The 16,773-nt window shown below is 36.7% G+C and overlaps 3 protein-coding genes across 3 annotated transcripts in view; all 3 read right to left on the minus strand.

Moving 5' to 3' along the window:
• Positions 1 to 16,773, minus strand: part of LOC142336027 (sperm-associated antigen 1-like) — a 286,466-nt gene that overhangs the window by 69,745 nt on the left and 199,948 nt on the right. The gene's annotated exons all lie outside the window — the stretch shown is intronic.
• LOC142336022 (ribosomal protein S6 kinase beta-2-like) lies at positions 1,498 to 5,905 on the minus strand. Its single transcript, XM_075384497.1, has 2 exons — positions 4,573 to 5,905; positions 1,498 to 4,313 (listed from the first exon to the last, which is right to left on the minus strand). Exons 1-2 carry the CDS (start codon positions 5,672 to 5,674, stop codon positions 3,658 to 3,660), a joined length of 1,758 nt encoding a protein of 585 aa, XP_075240612.1. The 5' UTR covers positions 5,675 to 5,905; the 3' UTR covers positions 1,498 to 3,657.
• On the minus strand, positions 6,934 to 8,127 carry LOC142336918 (uncharacterized). The gene has a single exon (XM_075385901.1). The coding sequence runs from the start codon at positions 7,885 to 7,887 to the stop codon at positions 6,982 to 6,984; it is 906 nt and encodes a 301-aa protein (XP_075242016.1). The 5' UTR covers positions 7,888 to 8,127; the 3' UTR covers positions 6,934 to 6,981.

Consider the following 16,773-nt stretch of genomic DNA (forward strand, 5'->3'; position numbering starts at 1 on the left):
TTTGAGACAATTAATTGAAAAATGTAGATGAGCGGGGTCGGAACTTAATGTGCGAAAGCACATTACCGAGCCCCCTTGTTTAATATGTTGTCATCTCAATATTTTGGAGTAGACGCCCTCTTTGAGTCGTCACTGAGTCACATCGAAGCCTCATATCGTGATTCCTCAAGGAATTTGATCCCAGGCGTTAACACTATGAGAAAAGAATCAGAAAATTGTAAACCTCAAGTGATGCTTCACAGACATTCAAAACCTTTCATGAATTTTCATGTATTCAGTAGTGAGAAGAAAAAATAAAAGTAGCACTAAGATGCCGATACAACAGAAAATTTCTAAACTTTCGAGAGTAAAAATCTAAACTTTCGTGGAAGAGGTAGTCAAATAAAACTTTAAAAAATATATCTCAGTAACCTCAAAAAAACATTAGTAACCCAATAGACCACTTTGCATATTTATACCAAATTCATTGTGCAAAATTATCCACAAAAAACTATCCAAAAGCCCTGAAACTTACATAATCTTACGCAATCAAATATTCATTTAAGAGACCATATAATGGCATAACCTACGACCGTCGGGTGATATGCTCTCTAACAGCAAGCGAAAAGAACTACTCGGCTATTTAGTTGTCAACTTCACTGCCAAAAAGTTAGTTAGACAGTGAGTTAAAATATTTAATAATGTCATAACTAAAATCATGCATTAGATTCAAAACGTACGAATCATCAGATCCAACAAATTATTCAATGCACAAGAGCACAAGAACAAAAAATAACTGGAGAGATCGAGACCAAATAAAAAACAATGGTTTGTTAATTTGCATCTCAATTTGCGCTTTCAAAATCAACAAAACATCCTAGCAAAGAGAGGCTCGGACGAACACAAACTAAGAAAAACATCTCATGCTTTAACACGAACCACGAAAACGTTCCAGATGAAACGTTCCACATGGAAAAAACGTTCCATACGTTCCAGATGAAGCCCAGAAACAGAGCTACACTTTTAAAACATAAACCGACTAATTTCGGAAGAATTGCTCTCGAACGATCCATAACCAGATGCACTGCCCACTCAGCTATCAGGCCTTTCTTGTTGCTATGCTGCAACCGACTTTATATTAGCAACAAGCTTTACTTCGCAGTGAGATCACTCAAAAAATGAAGAACGAAAGCGTGAAAAAGTCACTTGAGAAGTCAAAGAATGTTCTAGAAGAAAAGGGCAAAATGGTTAAGCAAAAAAATTGGAATAAAAAAAGACAAACACGTTTACAATAATTGCTATGAACTTCGTTCAAGAGCAATTAAAGACATTTTTGTTCCACCAACAACATCTATCATTTGTTAACAATCATAATATTATGATTGTTAACAAATGATAGATGATTTAAATCTAAATTTATCACTTGAACATCGGCCCATCTGTGTTGCGGCGATATCGCGCAAGTCTAATTTCGCTTTCTCTTATTTTATCGATGCTCAACTTGATTGGAAAAAAAAGTTTTACAGAAACTGCCAATTCAATTATTTCATTTTAATTCAAAAATATAACATTGCTTCTATTCCAATCAGTAGTAGCCACTAAATACAACACTCACTGCTGATCCAACATATAAAAAGAAAGAACAACTTGTTTATGATCTTGGTAAGGTAAAGATTTGAAGAACATCTATTCCAAATATGCTGAGATGTGTGTTAATGAAATGACATTTACATTAACCATTAATTACACTTTTCACGGCACAAAACATGAATTTCCGACCTGGGCAACCTAGTGGTAACAATAATACAAACATCGAAGGTCCCTAGTACCATTAAAGTTGGAAATTGATGTTTAAATATGTCTGAAGGCGTGATCAAATTAACAATTCAATACATGTCAAATCAAGCATTTTAGCCTCCATTAATCTACTGAACTTGAACAAGTACACTAATTGTGGATGTGTATAATATACTGCTATAGCTTCAACATTCCATACAGACGATGCTGCAATTGTGTACTTAAATTGGACCAAACATTTACTGATTAGAGCTGACTCTTACACGTTTTCTCAAAAATCGCATCTCTTAATTGATCTTGTGCTTTGGGTTGAAAGTTTGCAAAAGTTTGTCCGAGGTTTGACATATATTAAGTAACAATCTATTCATGATAACTTCAAACAGCTTTCAGGATAATCACAAAAAGCAACGATTTGAGGCTTAGCATTTAACAACGCCCCTGATCGTTATTCGAAAGCTATGATAGTTTTGGAACATAATGAGGCTAATTAGCAAATATAAGGCAGTTTACAAATAATGAATTTCGCATTTTTAGATAACCACAAAACAAAATAGAAGGATTATTTACCATCTATCAAAATGAAGCGTCTAGGGGGCTTTCGTAATTCAGCACCCGTAAACAATCACTCTCTTGAATAGGGAAGCCTTAGTTAACAGTAGTGATAGGGTACTAAGATTCGGTAATTAATTGGTATCTCTTTTTACAACTTTTCAAGCGTTATGTTGACGTTTCTTTCAGGCTCAAAGCGTGTGACACTGGGCTACCATTACTGTTTTTCTTCATGCATTCAGAGTGATTGCTGACAGACTTAAATGACTTTGTATGATCAGAGCAGGATGAAAAGTGAAATCTGCGTGTAAGGACGTGAGTGAGGCAAAAACCAGAGCAGCTTGCATCGCATCAGCATCTGAGAAACCAGATGGCAGAAACTGATTCTACCCCCTTGTTCAAATTACCATATCCCCCTCTCTCGTTCAGTGGAATAAAATTTCACAATTTTTTTATGGCCTTAGCCAGCTGCTTGTGCTCTTAGCCAGCTTGTGCGAGTCCCAAATATTTTTGACCCATATCTAAATAACATGTGCACGCATTCGACACTTCCATTCACATCGTAGGCAAAATTGTGATAAGAAACCGATACCATTTTTGCATTTTAAGGACTTGCATTTTTGCGGACCATTTTAAGGACCATTTTTGCGATCTAAGGAATTTTTTGGATCAATGCTCGCGGCAATATTGATATGAATGATCTTAAATCCTATGGGGGGAGGTATGAAACAGTTCCAGAGATAAAACCAAGTTGAGAAATAGAGACAAAGCGTGAGTATTCATCTGTTTGTTTGTTTTCCATAGTGGAAGTAACTGCAAGTAGGGTTGAGGTGATTTTGGAGGCGGTTTCCTCCGAGAGGGTTATTGGTTTACTTATGGTGAATTAAATTTGGTCAAAATGAAAAGAGCATTCAAAATAAACAATTGGACCGAGCGAGATTCTGATTATAGTAAACAGTTAGCACCATTGACATCGTATGTAATAATGAAGTATATGATGGTACAGAATCGACCATTATACTTTCATATGTAAAATGAAAAACGGGAGCAAAATTAAACTTATGCACAATAAAATTTAAAGATAAAACAAAAGGCATCAATTAATCACGTCAAAATGATACTATTCATACAACGAATGAAGACTTTGTTAACGGGCTAGCATAATTTGTTATCAGCAAAATTGGTACGATACCATTCGGAATTCATTATCATCATCATCAATCACTATTGGTCCTCCGCGCACTATTATGTTGAAACAATGTCCTAAATGATGCTTTTGAAGACTTTTAAATGCAGAGGAACGCACTCAGCTCCAAACATCCGGCTCCGAACTCAGTTGTTTGATGCGGTCGACACTTCCATAGGGCAAGAACCTTCGGCCATGATTGGACCAGTGGCCGACTTAACTGCAATCAGATTATTGTTGTTGATATTGTCTCCACGGGACGACGGTTGCTGGGAATTGCTACTATTGGGCACGAATGTAGAAGTGGAAGTTGCAACTGATAAAGGCTGGTTCATGTTGAAGTGAGATGAAGCTAGGACATTTGATGATGTTTGATGTACTGTCGAACTGGATGACGGCTGGTGTTGGCTTGAACCTGACGCTACAGGCTGGAGATAGCCGTTGAGCCCTCCACACACTGCAGGTGTTATGACCTTATTTGTACCGGTCACTAAACCAGCATTGTTTCCGGTGCCCGTTCCGTGAGGGAAAACAGGACCCACGTCACCATTCGGCATAGCACCCATCGGAGGCGGAGATCTGGTCAAGGAGGAACTGTAGTTTCGCTTTCTAGGCGATGGTCGACTGGAACCCAGGAGTCCCAGAGGACCTCTGGTTGTCTGTATCTGGCGCATTTCCTCAAAGACAGACGGAGCGATGTATGTGAATCCATTGAAAATGTCCAGATCGAGGTCACTTGATGTCATGGAGCCACATGGTGATTCCACCGCTGGCATTTTGGTGAATTTGGTGTCAAAGTTACCTGTAAACAAAACACACTTATCATATAAGGTAGAAAAGCATTGGGCCTTCAAGTTCGAACAAACAAGCAATGTTAAACTTTTTTTGGCCCTTCCACATCACTTTAACATCGTGACTTTAACAACCAGATTATGGTTAAGGCATAGCATAGTCGCCCACGTATGTTTTGGATTCACGTATGTTTGACAACTGAATTGTGATTTGATGACCGAGTGGAACTTCGTATTGAAATTTGAGAAAAACAGGTGATAAATACTAACTGGTATCTTCATCGTGAGTGATGGCTGGCTCGAATGGAGGAGGCACTTGGAAGTTCAGTAAGGCATTCCAATCAATATGTCTGAAGAAAGCGTGTGATTTAATCTGGGCACCATCGGCACTCCCCCTACCCAGCCTCTGGGCAGCATTTCTTCTCAGCAACCTTTTAAGGAGATCCTTGGCATTAGCACTCAAAAATGGCTGGAACTGGAGCTTTCCTTTCAGGATTTTCTCAATAGTTTTCTTGCGACTGTCTGCAGTGAATGGAGGACCACCTGTGAGCATATCATACATTAACGCTCCCAGAGACCACCAATCAACGGCCTTGTCATGGCCACTTCTGGTCAAGATCTCGGGGGCCATGTACTCAATGGTACCACAGAATGTGTGAGTGACACTGCCTTCTTCTAGAGATTCCTTGCACAGTCCAAAATCGGTCAATTTGATATGGCCAGATCTGTTCAGAAGAATGTTCTCAGGCTTCAGATCTCGGTAGATGATGCCATTGCTGTGCAAATGCTCCAACGCCAGTGTGATCTCTCCAAGATAAAAGGATGCAGTGTCTTCCATGAAGATACCCTCTTTGTCCAACAGCATGAACAACTCTCCACCCCCAAGGTATTCCAAAATCAGGTACAGTTTATTGTGAGTTTGAAAGGCGTAGATCAGATCCACAATGAAATTGTGTTTGACACATTCTAGAATGTTCCTCTCGGCTTTAGTGTGCGTGATGTCTTTCGCATTGCGCGTTATAGTTGCCTTCTTAAGCACCTTCATGGCGTATATCTGACCTTTATTGTGTCCCTTGCTCTTTTTGACCTGGAACACCTTGCCGTACCCTCCTTTTCCCAGAACCTTCAATAGGTCGAAGTGCTCGGGGCTGACTTTCTCCTGTGTACTGTGCGACATTTCATCTGCTATGTCTACGGTTTCCGTTTTTCCCGGTTCTGCTTCGGCGGCATTTGGCTCTGATGACGTAACATATTCGGGAACCATTTCATTGTCGGATGTCTCTTCGTTGTTCCCATTACTCGGTCCGTCTTCGTGAATTTCAAGATGGAACAAATCCGTTCCCGTAAGAGGTGTCAAAGGCGGTGACGTCATAGTGCAGTAAATCTACGCTCTGTTACCAACGATTATAATAAAGCCTAAAGCTATTTTTGAAATAAATAAATATCAATAACTGACGTTATCCAATATAATTTGCTACCACTTTTTCAAGGATTGAGGTTGCTATTTATCCACGATATGTCCAACACTAACTGCGCATTATAAGTCAATTTGATGAAAATGTTCTCAGAACAAATCATTAAATCTGAAATCAAACTCAGCACTCATTTTTGGACTCAAATCGCAAATAAAACGACCAATTTGGCAGGTGCTAATTGAGCCATTAGCTTAACTAATTAGTCGATAAGGATAAAAATTGCGATAAAAGCTGGTACTAATCCGGAAGTTAAATAGATAGTTAACTAATTACATTCAAAATTGGTAAATACTCCCATTGATAACTCAAACAGTCCCATAGTAATTGGTAATAGTAATTACTACACACAGACAAAAATTAGAACAATGAAAGCACAACGCTTTTTGCTCTACGCAGTAAACGCAACTAATGCGCTGCTGTTTCCATGCATAGATCCGGTACTAATTTATATTTCAATACATATCCAACATGCCGCATATTGCATTTGATAAGCAACCATCGGCGCCAATGGCTTCTCGGTGAATTTGGTAGTGATAATAGCCTTTACAATTGGAACAACAACCACAGTGTTTGAGTCACTATATAAACACTAACTTGCTATATAGTTCAGCCGAGTTTTTCAAAATAGTAATTGACGGAAAACATTTCCACAAAATCTTTCATCCCAATGGTGCCACTCAAGACATGAGTTCTGCTGAACAATAAAGTCGTGCAATTTGATACAACCATGCAGCCGCATCATCGAAAAAAAAATCTTTTTTAAATCTTGATTGAAACTAAGTTGCCTTCACGTATGATCTATTAGCTTCGCTTGAGGAAACGCTTAGCCTGTCAAAAATTTCAAATTAGGGTAAACTTATGAAAACAATTATACGAAGATCTGATGAGCGAAAAACTGGGTGAATACAGAACCGACCGCTGAAGGGTTTGTCCGCAGTAAAATGTAGAAATTTGAGAACATTAATTGTTCACAGGCACAATCAAACAACTCTCATTATTGCCAAGAGTTTGTAAAGAATTAAAAAACGTTGCCTAATGGCTATTCAATAAGTTGATTAAGCACCACATAAATGAGCCTGATGCTAGAATACGAGGGCCCGTTTTACTCAGTTCCGTATCCAAACAGCTTCGTAACCATCAACACCCTCGAAAAGAATTAAACAATGTGTAAATTTTTAACAAACTCATTACAAATCTAATTAAACTATTTATGCAATGGACTGAATAGTTTATTCCTAAGCGATTCGACAGTATCCGCAACAACACTATCTATCAGATAAGAGTCCAATTTATCACTAGCTATTCGTCCAAAATCCCGCATTCCACGTGTTTTTGCCTGCATGTCAAATCCATTTGCGTCTCTTGCATTTCTAGGTGATGATACAAATTTAGGTTCTATTGAATCTTTCGATGTTTCCAGGCGAAGCTGAGATCGGTACCTCTGGTCCAAGTCTAACTGCATGCGATCAAGCTCATGTTGAATCTTTTTGACAGCATACTTGGAGCTCTTAATTTCTTCCATTTGAAAAGTTATGTAATCAAGCTCCTGTTGAGTGGTTGACACTTTGTTTTGAAGTTGCCCGATTAACACATTTGCATCTTTCAGTTCTTGCTTCAGACTCGCGACTTCTTCAGTGAGATCATTTTTCTCTCCTTTCATTTTTGTGACTTCCAACTCGTGATCATGTTTCTCCCTTTCGTTCTCACGTGCTAAAGTTTCACTTTGCAACTGAGCACGATGTGAGTCTTCGCGCAGACTTTGATTATGCTGCTCAAGAATAAAGTTTGCACTTTTTTGTTTCTCAAGCTCAGCTTTCAGTAACTGAGTTTGGGTTTCAAAATCTTTTGCTTCCATAAATTGTCGCAAATGCTTGTTAGATTCTTCCCGCCACAAAGTCACCTCACGTTGAAGTTGTTCCATCATATCCCGGGTTTCGTTATCGCAACTTGGGGGTATTTTTTTATCTTCTGGAATTTCCGAGGGTGAGCTTGGCTCCCTCGAATCATCCTTTTCTTCGGGTCGCGGTCTCATTAAGGGTCCAACGCCTGCATAGTGTGACATTTTCACGCTTAGTTCTTCTTCAGACAATGGCTTGTAATATTTGCTCATAATTTGAATTTACAACTAGAGATTTAACAAGTAGCACACACATACAAATCCATCCAGAAACTACGATTTTGATTATTACAGTGGCTTGATACGGTAACACCAAATGTGCCACTCAAGCTAGAGAGCTGTCGGTTCAAGCATATCATTTAGCTAACAATGAAGTCGAATTTGCGCTGCGGACAAGAACAGCGTCAAAGTTGAACTACGAGAAAAATGTTTTCTACCACAATACAATCATAAAAGAAGAATTAAATCGATCAAACTATGTATGTATATTTGATACAAATCTTTTACACTCAGCTCTCATATATTTTTCAATCAGTCCTGCCGATATATAGAAACCGTAGACTTGCAAAACAATAACAATAACTCGGTAATTATATTGACAACCTTGACCAACGCAAGTAAAATTATCCAGCTAAAGATTCAGCTGTTACCCACCCCTATTGGTAAGGTACAAAATAGAGCAACGAAGTTGCGGTTAGTTAAAACCAATTTCCCGCTTTGGCCACTCATATATTTAAGTTATCGTTCAGAACCAACTTAAATTTGAACGTATACTCAACTGGGTTTTTTTGCTGAGTCAATTTTGGTGATCGATATATTCATCGTAGAAAGTTGTGATGGTATCATTAGAAGCCCTTCAAGCGTAGAATATTGATTTGAACAGATTTTTTTACTTTGTTTCTTTGGAATAGTTAGTTGTTGGACTGTTGAAACTTCGTTTATGGGTAAATTTTTTGAGAATTCAGCCTTTTTTTTCATCAAATGGCAAAAATATTCTTCATTATACCCCTGTCTCCAAATCTGCCGGAAGTAGAGACCTGAAAAAACTGCTGGCAACTCAGATGAGGGCTATCTATACTCCCGTTTTGTACAAGAGTATTCTGGATTAAAACACATTTTTCAATTTTAGATCATCATTTATCCAAAATGCATAATTTATTGATGATATATTGAATTTTTTTGCTAAACAATCTATTTTGTTGAAAGTAGGAACAATGGTGGGTTTTCTATAAACGCGCATTGATAGCAGGACTAGTTATGGTCTAATCATTAATTTTCACAATTAACGTTTTCGCAAGTTCTACAAAAGATACTATTGGGAGGCTGTCTTTTAGAAAACTTATCACTTTTTGTTTTTTTATGTCAGTAACAGTTTTTTTGAGTCAGTTTTTATGATAAAAGTTTTAATTACGACAGATCTCATTTGCCATCAAGTCATGTTCAATAAAAACACAATGTTCTCAGAGAAAAATTTATGGTTTATGGCTTCTACTGACTTAAATTTTTGGACTTCAAAAATTTTGTCGTAAATTTTTAATGACTTCTTGAGCTTTGTTGTTATTGGTTTTTTAGTACTATGACTTACTCTTATTTACTATGACCTATTCGAATTTTTTAATAACATGACCTAATCTATGATCCCATTGGATTCCTAGCGATGTAAACTGAACATATCTAATGCTCTCAGTTGATACCTAATGGTTATCCTAATGGCTATGACTTTGAAGATATTTGTTTTTAAAAAGTGCATATCCGATCTTTCACACCTTTTCAAAATTAATTCATTCAACTTGTAGCTTGGTTTCATTAATGATCAACTTCATCTTCTCTAGATGGAGACAAAAATTGATTTTTCGTGTTTTATATTTTCACGAATTGTTTCAGGACTTAACGACTAGGAATTTTGATGTAACTAGGAATTTTCATAAGAACTATAAGTATTGCCCAGACTTATAGTTCTTAATTGGTCAACTGTCATAGTGTCATATAATGACGGTGATCATGGGCGTTGAAACGAGGCTTAAGTGAACATGCACCGACAAGGCTCATCAACCCTCTTGAGAAGCAATAATTCTCTATTAGATTTTCATTTTAACTGTTAGTTCTGTAACTTAATCACGAATTGTTTTCATACAAAATTGAGTTTTTGATGCTGGTCAATATTTGTGGTTCGTTTTTTTACACATTCCCTTCAAAAAGAGGCCTCAATGATGTTCATATGTGACGCAAATAAACATATGATCTTTCCAGCAAATGGCTTCTCAGTTTGATGGCGTCAACACAGTGTATTTGCGAAACATTTTTGTTTTGCCTATATTTTTTTAGTTTAGTTATTGACTTCGTCTCCCAAATAAGAGGTCTCATCTTTCTAGGGAATCATATGGTCCTTTATCTGTAATTTCAGTTGAAAACTCATGCTTGTTACAACTTTTGAAACTAATTGATTAAGTGTCTGAAACAATTCTTGATCTTTGTCGCGTAAACAATTCAAATCACTCAGCGTAAAAACCTGAAAAATGTCCAGGCTAGTTGTATGTGTATCATTGGATTTTATACCATTCGTTAGAGGTAGTGAAATTATTACGGTTTCCATATTCTTAACTAAGAAAGGATTAAACTTCTTTGCAGGATATTCAGGCTCCCCTAGTGACTGCGGCAGGCATTAATTTTTCCTAAGGGTTGCCGCAGCATAGATTACCTAACACGCTGATTTTCACTAGCGGCACATTTTGAGGAATTTACTTTTCTTTCTGGCAAACAGCTCAAAAAACTCCAAAACTGAATTAAGAAACCGAATTTTGGCTGAGGAATTTCCATTCTTCCGGTAAGTTTACTCAAACTTTTGTCTTGATCTTTTCATCGTTCTCAGCTCATCGTCAAAAAAAGGGCAACCATGTTTAGTTTTAAGAGGATGGTTCTTATCGACATAAATGACTTCGTTCATTAAAGCACTGTTCACTTGTTTTATTTTCCTGTTTGTCTTGTCTGGTAATCTAATTTATGGCAGGTCCCGTCTTCTTTCTCGTGCAGCATTCTTTAAATCATTTTCGGAAATTGAGGTTATTACAAATTTTTTTAAAAAAAAATCATGCGCCAATTGTCTTCACACAGTAAATCAATGGAAGTTTGCTATCTCTTCTTCATTTGGTAAACAATAAAATAAAAAAAAGATGAGCGAGGTCTGGCCATTATTTGAAATCTCACATTACCGCGCCTCCTTGTTACAATAAAACTCAGCACTGTAGTGCCAATGAGTAGATAAGGGACACATCGTCGATCATTCATCGCTAACGAAACTGCAAAAAAGTCGCCAGCGAATGAATGAGAAACAGAACACTATCTCAAACAACAATTGACAACAAGATTTTCAAAAAATTGACACATGATGCGCTAGAAGAATTTTGAGTGAAGCAAGATGTCAAAGAAAGTATACCGGCTAACGTTGCATGAATACCTCGAAACAACGTTGCAAGTGGGGCAGCTAATTTAAAACGGATGAGGCTTAGAACCTTTTTTTATGGGTGCATAAGATCCACGCCGATAGAGGTTCGACCCAACAACCTCCAGGAGTACTCTTTCAGTTATTAACAACTGAGCTACACCGGCTTTCATACTCCAATACTTACAATCACTTTAATGTTAGCAACACAATTTATTTTGAGATGAGAGCAATTTATTGAAATATTACGAAGACAAGAAAGAAAGTCATTTAAGATCAACGAAATTTCAAGAGCAAAAGCGCAAAAACGGTAAAGCAGAAACTTTGTGCTAAAGAGACACAATTACAATAATTGCTTCATAATTCGTTTGAGAGCAATTGGAAAACATAACGCCTCTTCGAGTAGTAAAGGTCAGCGCCCCATTCTTTCAATTATACTGTGTACAGTATACATTACGAGTGCAGAATTTTCAATAAAGTTAACATGTGGTTGCCCTATGACAGCAGTGGTATTAAGCAATTTTCAACTTGAGCAATATTTAAGAGATAATGAAAAAGTGAACATCACCAAATAACGTCGAAAAACTTGCTCACAAAAGATTAGCGTGAGCTGTAACATATTGCAGCCCGTTTCAGTAGGGGTGGTAGCCTTCAGGGGCACTAAATTTACTAAGGGAGCTTCAAATGACGTCATTAAAGGTTACATATGCAGTTATAACGATTTCAATAGAAAAATGTTAGCCGAGAGAAATAAAGATTACAAAAAACCCAGAAAGTCGAAGGGCGTAAAAATCACTCAAAAAGTCAAAACCGTCCAGCAAAAATTTTGGATAAAGACACGTTTACAATGATTGCTCCAAACTTCGTTCGAGAAGAATTAAAAATAGAAAAGCCAAGACTGAAATAAAAATCGTCTCGAAACTACATTGCTTGCTGGAGTGTAAAAATACTATAAATATTGCAAAATGTAGCTGAAAGAGTCGGAGTCAAAAGTCAGAGGAAAATACAACCGACTAAGCTCGGACAAATAATTCTCGAAGGAACGGCGAGTGATTCGCGTTGGTTGTTGCTAGCTTAAGCACAGGGAGGTTAGCCTCAGGGTCAGCTCAAAAGAGGAGAGAAGGTTAAAAAAAAAAGAGGAGCACGCCCTGTAAACCATGAAAAATCGTCTCCCTTAAGCAGCTTTGCTAAATCATACATTCAGAGCTAAAGTTAAAGGAACAAAAACTAATGAACTGAACAAAACAACCTCAAACGGTTGCTCACATTAAGATTCAACACCACAGAGCTGACAGCTCATTGTTCTGGGCAAAAACTCTATCCAAATTTCTCAGACCAAACTATCTTACTGGATTGTATTCTCCATTGTTTTCAATTTTCCTTAAATCTGTTGAGGGAGGGTTTAGTAGTAATTCAGGCTCTAGGGTCTTCCCATGGTTGGAGGCAAAATTGACTTCGTGTCCACTTTCTACTCGATTTTCGATATTGGGTTGCACAGACCACATTTAAATAAAATTCTCCGCGTGCTATTGTTGCAGTCGCACTATGTTTGGAGGACATTCCAGTAGATATTATCCAGAGTTTTTTCTTGCTTGATAGTATTGTTAAATTGGAAGCACCATTTATAAAGATGTTGTAAAGCAGATTGGTTATGTAGAAGAAACTAATTTGTCAAAATAAAGTGATTTCTGATATTCAAAACACACGTTTTCGAACTTTCCGTTGATTGTCAGGTTGAAACTGTTTCAGAAATTGCTCAAGGATAAAATGAATATGTACTGACATTTATCTCAGACCACAATTGAAACAATTCTAGAAACTATCATTAAAATCAAATCAAAATATTTTATTTGTACAATATTTAGCCTGTTTACAACTCATATTTACAGCTGTTATCAATTTCTTTAAAAACAGTTCTATTCCGGATTTTTCTATTTTGACCATGTTTTTGTGTACAGTATACATTACGAGTGCACAATTTTCATCAAATTTAACATGTCGTTGCCCAGTGAAAGCAGTGGTTTTAAGAAATTTTCAACTTGAACCCTAGTCATGAGATAACGAAAAAGATAAACATCACCAACTAAACTCGGAAAACTTGCTAACTAAAAAAGACTGGTGTGATTAACGTTTACAATGATTGCTCCAAACATCGTTCGAGAAGAATTAAAAATATAAAAACCATGAATGAAAAAAAAACAGTCTCCAAACTAAATTGGTTGATGGAGTGTAAGAATACTATAAATAATGCGAAATGTAGCTGAAAGAATCGGAGAAAAAGAAATACAACCGACTAAGCTCGGACGAATAGCTCTTGAAGGAACGGCGAGTGATTGGCGTTGGTTGTTGCTAGCTTGCACGCCCTGTAAACCTGTCTAGAGAAGCACGCCCTGTAAACCATGAAAAATCGTCTCCCTCAAGCAGCTTTGCTAAATCATACATTCAGAGCTAAAAAAAGCAAAAAAAACTGATTATCTGAACAAAACAACCTCAAATGGTTGCTCACATTAATATTCAACACCACAGAGCTGACGGCTCATTATTGTTCTCAGATACATGATTGATCGAGGTTGAAGTAGTGGTGGCGTTTTAAAAAGTGCCGAACAGTTGTCACAGGGAAGATTTTTTAAAAGCACATGATTATGGGATCTTAACGCAATCCCAGTCATCGCGGAGGGCGGTTCCATTGCATAACTAGCTGTTCGTTCAGTCAAAATTTTATTAATTCAATAGCATAGAGTAAAATCAATAGCATTTCTGGGCTAGGGTATATCACACGTGAGATCATGAGACAACTTCTCAATCTTTAACGTTAAATTGATCTTACTTTCGTTTTGTAAATTAAGTCAAATTTATCGTCGCCCAATTTTAGACAATAATTGATGTTCCGTATTTCTGGGCTACAAAGATACTGAAGAAGGTATAACTGATTTTTCAAATCAAAAGTGCTGTCATCTGAACAAACTAGCTTTGTTCGGGAAAGACAATACATTTCTCAGACCAAACTATCTTTTTTCAGAGCAAAAACTCTATCCAATTTCTCAGACCAAACTATCTTAGACAACCCTCCCATACCGTAGGGAATAAAATATGATTTTGGATTGTATTTTCCATTGTTTTCTCTATTCTTTGAAATTGTTGAGGGAGAGTTTAATAGTAATTCAGGCTCTAGGGTCTTCACATGGTTGGGGGCAACCTTGTCTTCGTGTCCACTTTCTATTCGGTTTTTGATATTGGTTTGAACAGAACACAATTATATAAAATTCTCCGCGTGCTATTGTTGCAGTCGAACTTTGTTTGGAGGACATTCCAGTAGATATTATCTAGAGTTTTTTCTTGCTTGATAGTATTGTTAAATTGGAAGCACCATTTAAAAAGATGTTGCAAAGTAGTTTGGTTCTGTAGAAGAAACCAATTTGTCAAAATAAAGTTAATTCTGATATTCAAAACAAACGTTTTCGAACTTTACGCTGATTGTCAGGTTGAAACTGTTTCAGAAATTGCTGAAGGATAAAATGAATAAATACTTAAATTTATCTTAGACAACAATTTAAACAATTCTAGGAACTATAATCTAAAATCAAATCAAAATATTTTATTTGTACAATATTTAGCCTGTTTACAACTCATATTTACAGCTGTTATCAATTTCTTTAAAAACAGTTCTATTCCGGATTTTTCTATTTTGACCATGTTTTTGTGTACAGTATACATTACGAGTGCACAATTTTCATCAAATTTAACATGTCGTTGCCCAGTGAAAGCAGTGGTTTTAAGAAATTTTCAACTTGAACCCTAGTCATGAGATAACGAAAAAGATAAACATCACCAACTAAACTCGGAAAACTTGCTAACTAAAAAAGACTGGTGTGATTAACGTTTACAATGATTGCTCCAAACATCGTTCGAGAAGAATTAAAAATATAAAAACCATGAATGAAAAAAAAACAGTCTCCAAACTAAATTGGTTGATGGAGTGTAAAAATACTATAAATAATGCGAAATGTAGCTGAAAGAATCGGAGAAAAAGAAATACAACCGACTAAGCTCGGACGAATAGCTCTTGAAGGAACGGCGAGTGATTGGCGTTGGTTGTTGCTAGCTTGCACGCCCTGTAAACCTGTCTAGAGAAGCACGCCCTGTAAACCATGAAAAATCGTCTCCCTCAAGCAGCTTTGCTAAATCATACATTCAGAGCTAAAAAAAAAGCAAAAAAACTGATTATCTGAACAAAACAACCTCAAATGGTTGCTCACATTAATATTCAACACCACAGAGCTGACGGCTCATTATTGTTCTCAGATACATGATTGATCGAGGTTGAAGTAGTGGTGGCGTTTTAAAAAGTGCCGAACAGTTGTCACAGGGAAGATTTTTTAAAAGCACATGATTATGGGATCTTAACGCAATCCCAGTCATCGCGGAGGGCGGTTCCATTGCATAACTAGCTGTTCGTTCAGTCAAAATTTTATTAATTCAATAGCATAGAGTAAAATCAATAGCATTTCTGGGCTAGGGTATATCACACGTGAGATCATGAGACAACTTCTCAATCTTTAACGTTAAATTGATCTTACTTTCGTTTTGTAAATTAAGTCAAATTTATCGTCGCCCAATTTTAGACAATAATTGATGTTCCGTATTTCTGGGCTACAAAGATACTGAAGAAGGTATAACTGATTTTTCAAATCAAAAGTGCTGTCATCTGAACAAACTAGCTTTGTTCGGGAAAGACAATACATTTCTCAGACCAAACTATCTTTTTTCAGAGCAAAAACTCTATCCAATTTCTCAGACCAAACTATCTTAGACAACCCTCCCATACCGTAGGGAATAAAATATGATTTTGGATTGTATTTTCCATTGTTTTCTCTATTCTTTGAAATTGTTGAGGGAGAGTTTAATAGTAATTCAGGCTCTAGGGTCTTCACATGGTTGGGGGCAACCTTGTCTTCGTGTCCACTTTCTATTCGGTTTTTGATATTGGTTTGAACAGAACACATTTATATAAAATTCTCCGCGTGCTATTGTTGCAGTAGAACTTTGTTTGGAGGACATTCCAGTAGATATTATCTAGAGTTTTTTCTTGCTTGATAGTATTGTTAAATTGGAAGCACCATTTAAAAAGATGTTGCAAAGTAGTTTGGTTCTGTAGAAGAAACCAATTTGTCAAAATAAAGTTAATTCTGATATTCAAAACAAACGTTTTCGAACTTTACGCTGATTGTCAGGTTGAAACTGTTTCAGAAATTGCTGAAGGATAAAATGAATAAATACTTAAATTTATCTTAGACAACAATTTAAACAATTCTAGGAACTATAATCTAAAATCAATTAAAAATATTTCATTTGTACAATATTTAGCCTATTTACAACTCATATTTACAGCTGTTATCAATTTCTTCAAGAACACTTCTATTCCGGACTTTTCGATTTTGACCATGCTTTTGCATTTCTAGGGTAATTCCGATTTGACCATAACCCTAAGTATCCCTCCTGTGGAGGCTTTCCAAGATTCGTTTTGTCATGCACAAACAACTCTTGCGCTATTTATCTTTCCCATGTCAAAATTATGATTTGAGCTATTATTTTAGAGTGAGTTCCCTCCCCCTATATTCATCGCAAGTGTTTAGTCCCGGCTTGAATTTACTAATGTTTAT

Source organism: Convolutriloba macropyga, chromosome 3 (genome assembly GCF_964194025.1).
Source record: "Convolutriloba macropyga chromosome 3, txConMacr16.3, whole genome shotgun sequence".
NCBI classification, from domain to species: domain Eukaryota; kingdom Metazoa; phylum Xenacoelomorpha; order Acoela; family Convolutidae; genus Convolutriloba; species Convolutriloba macropyga.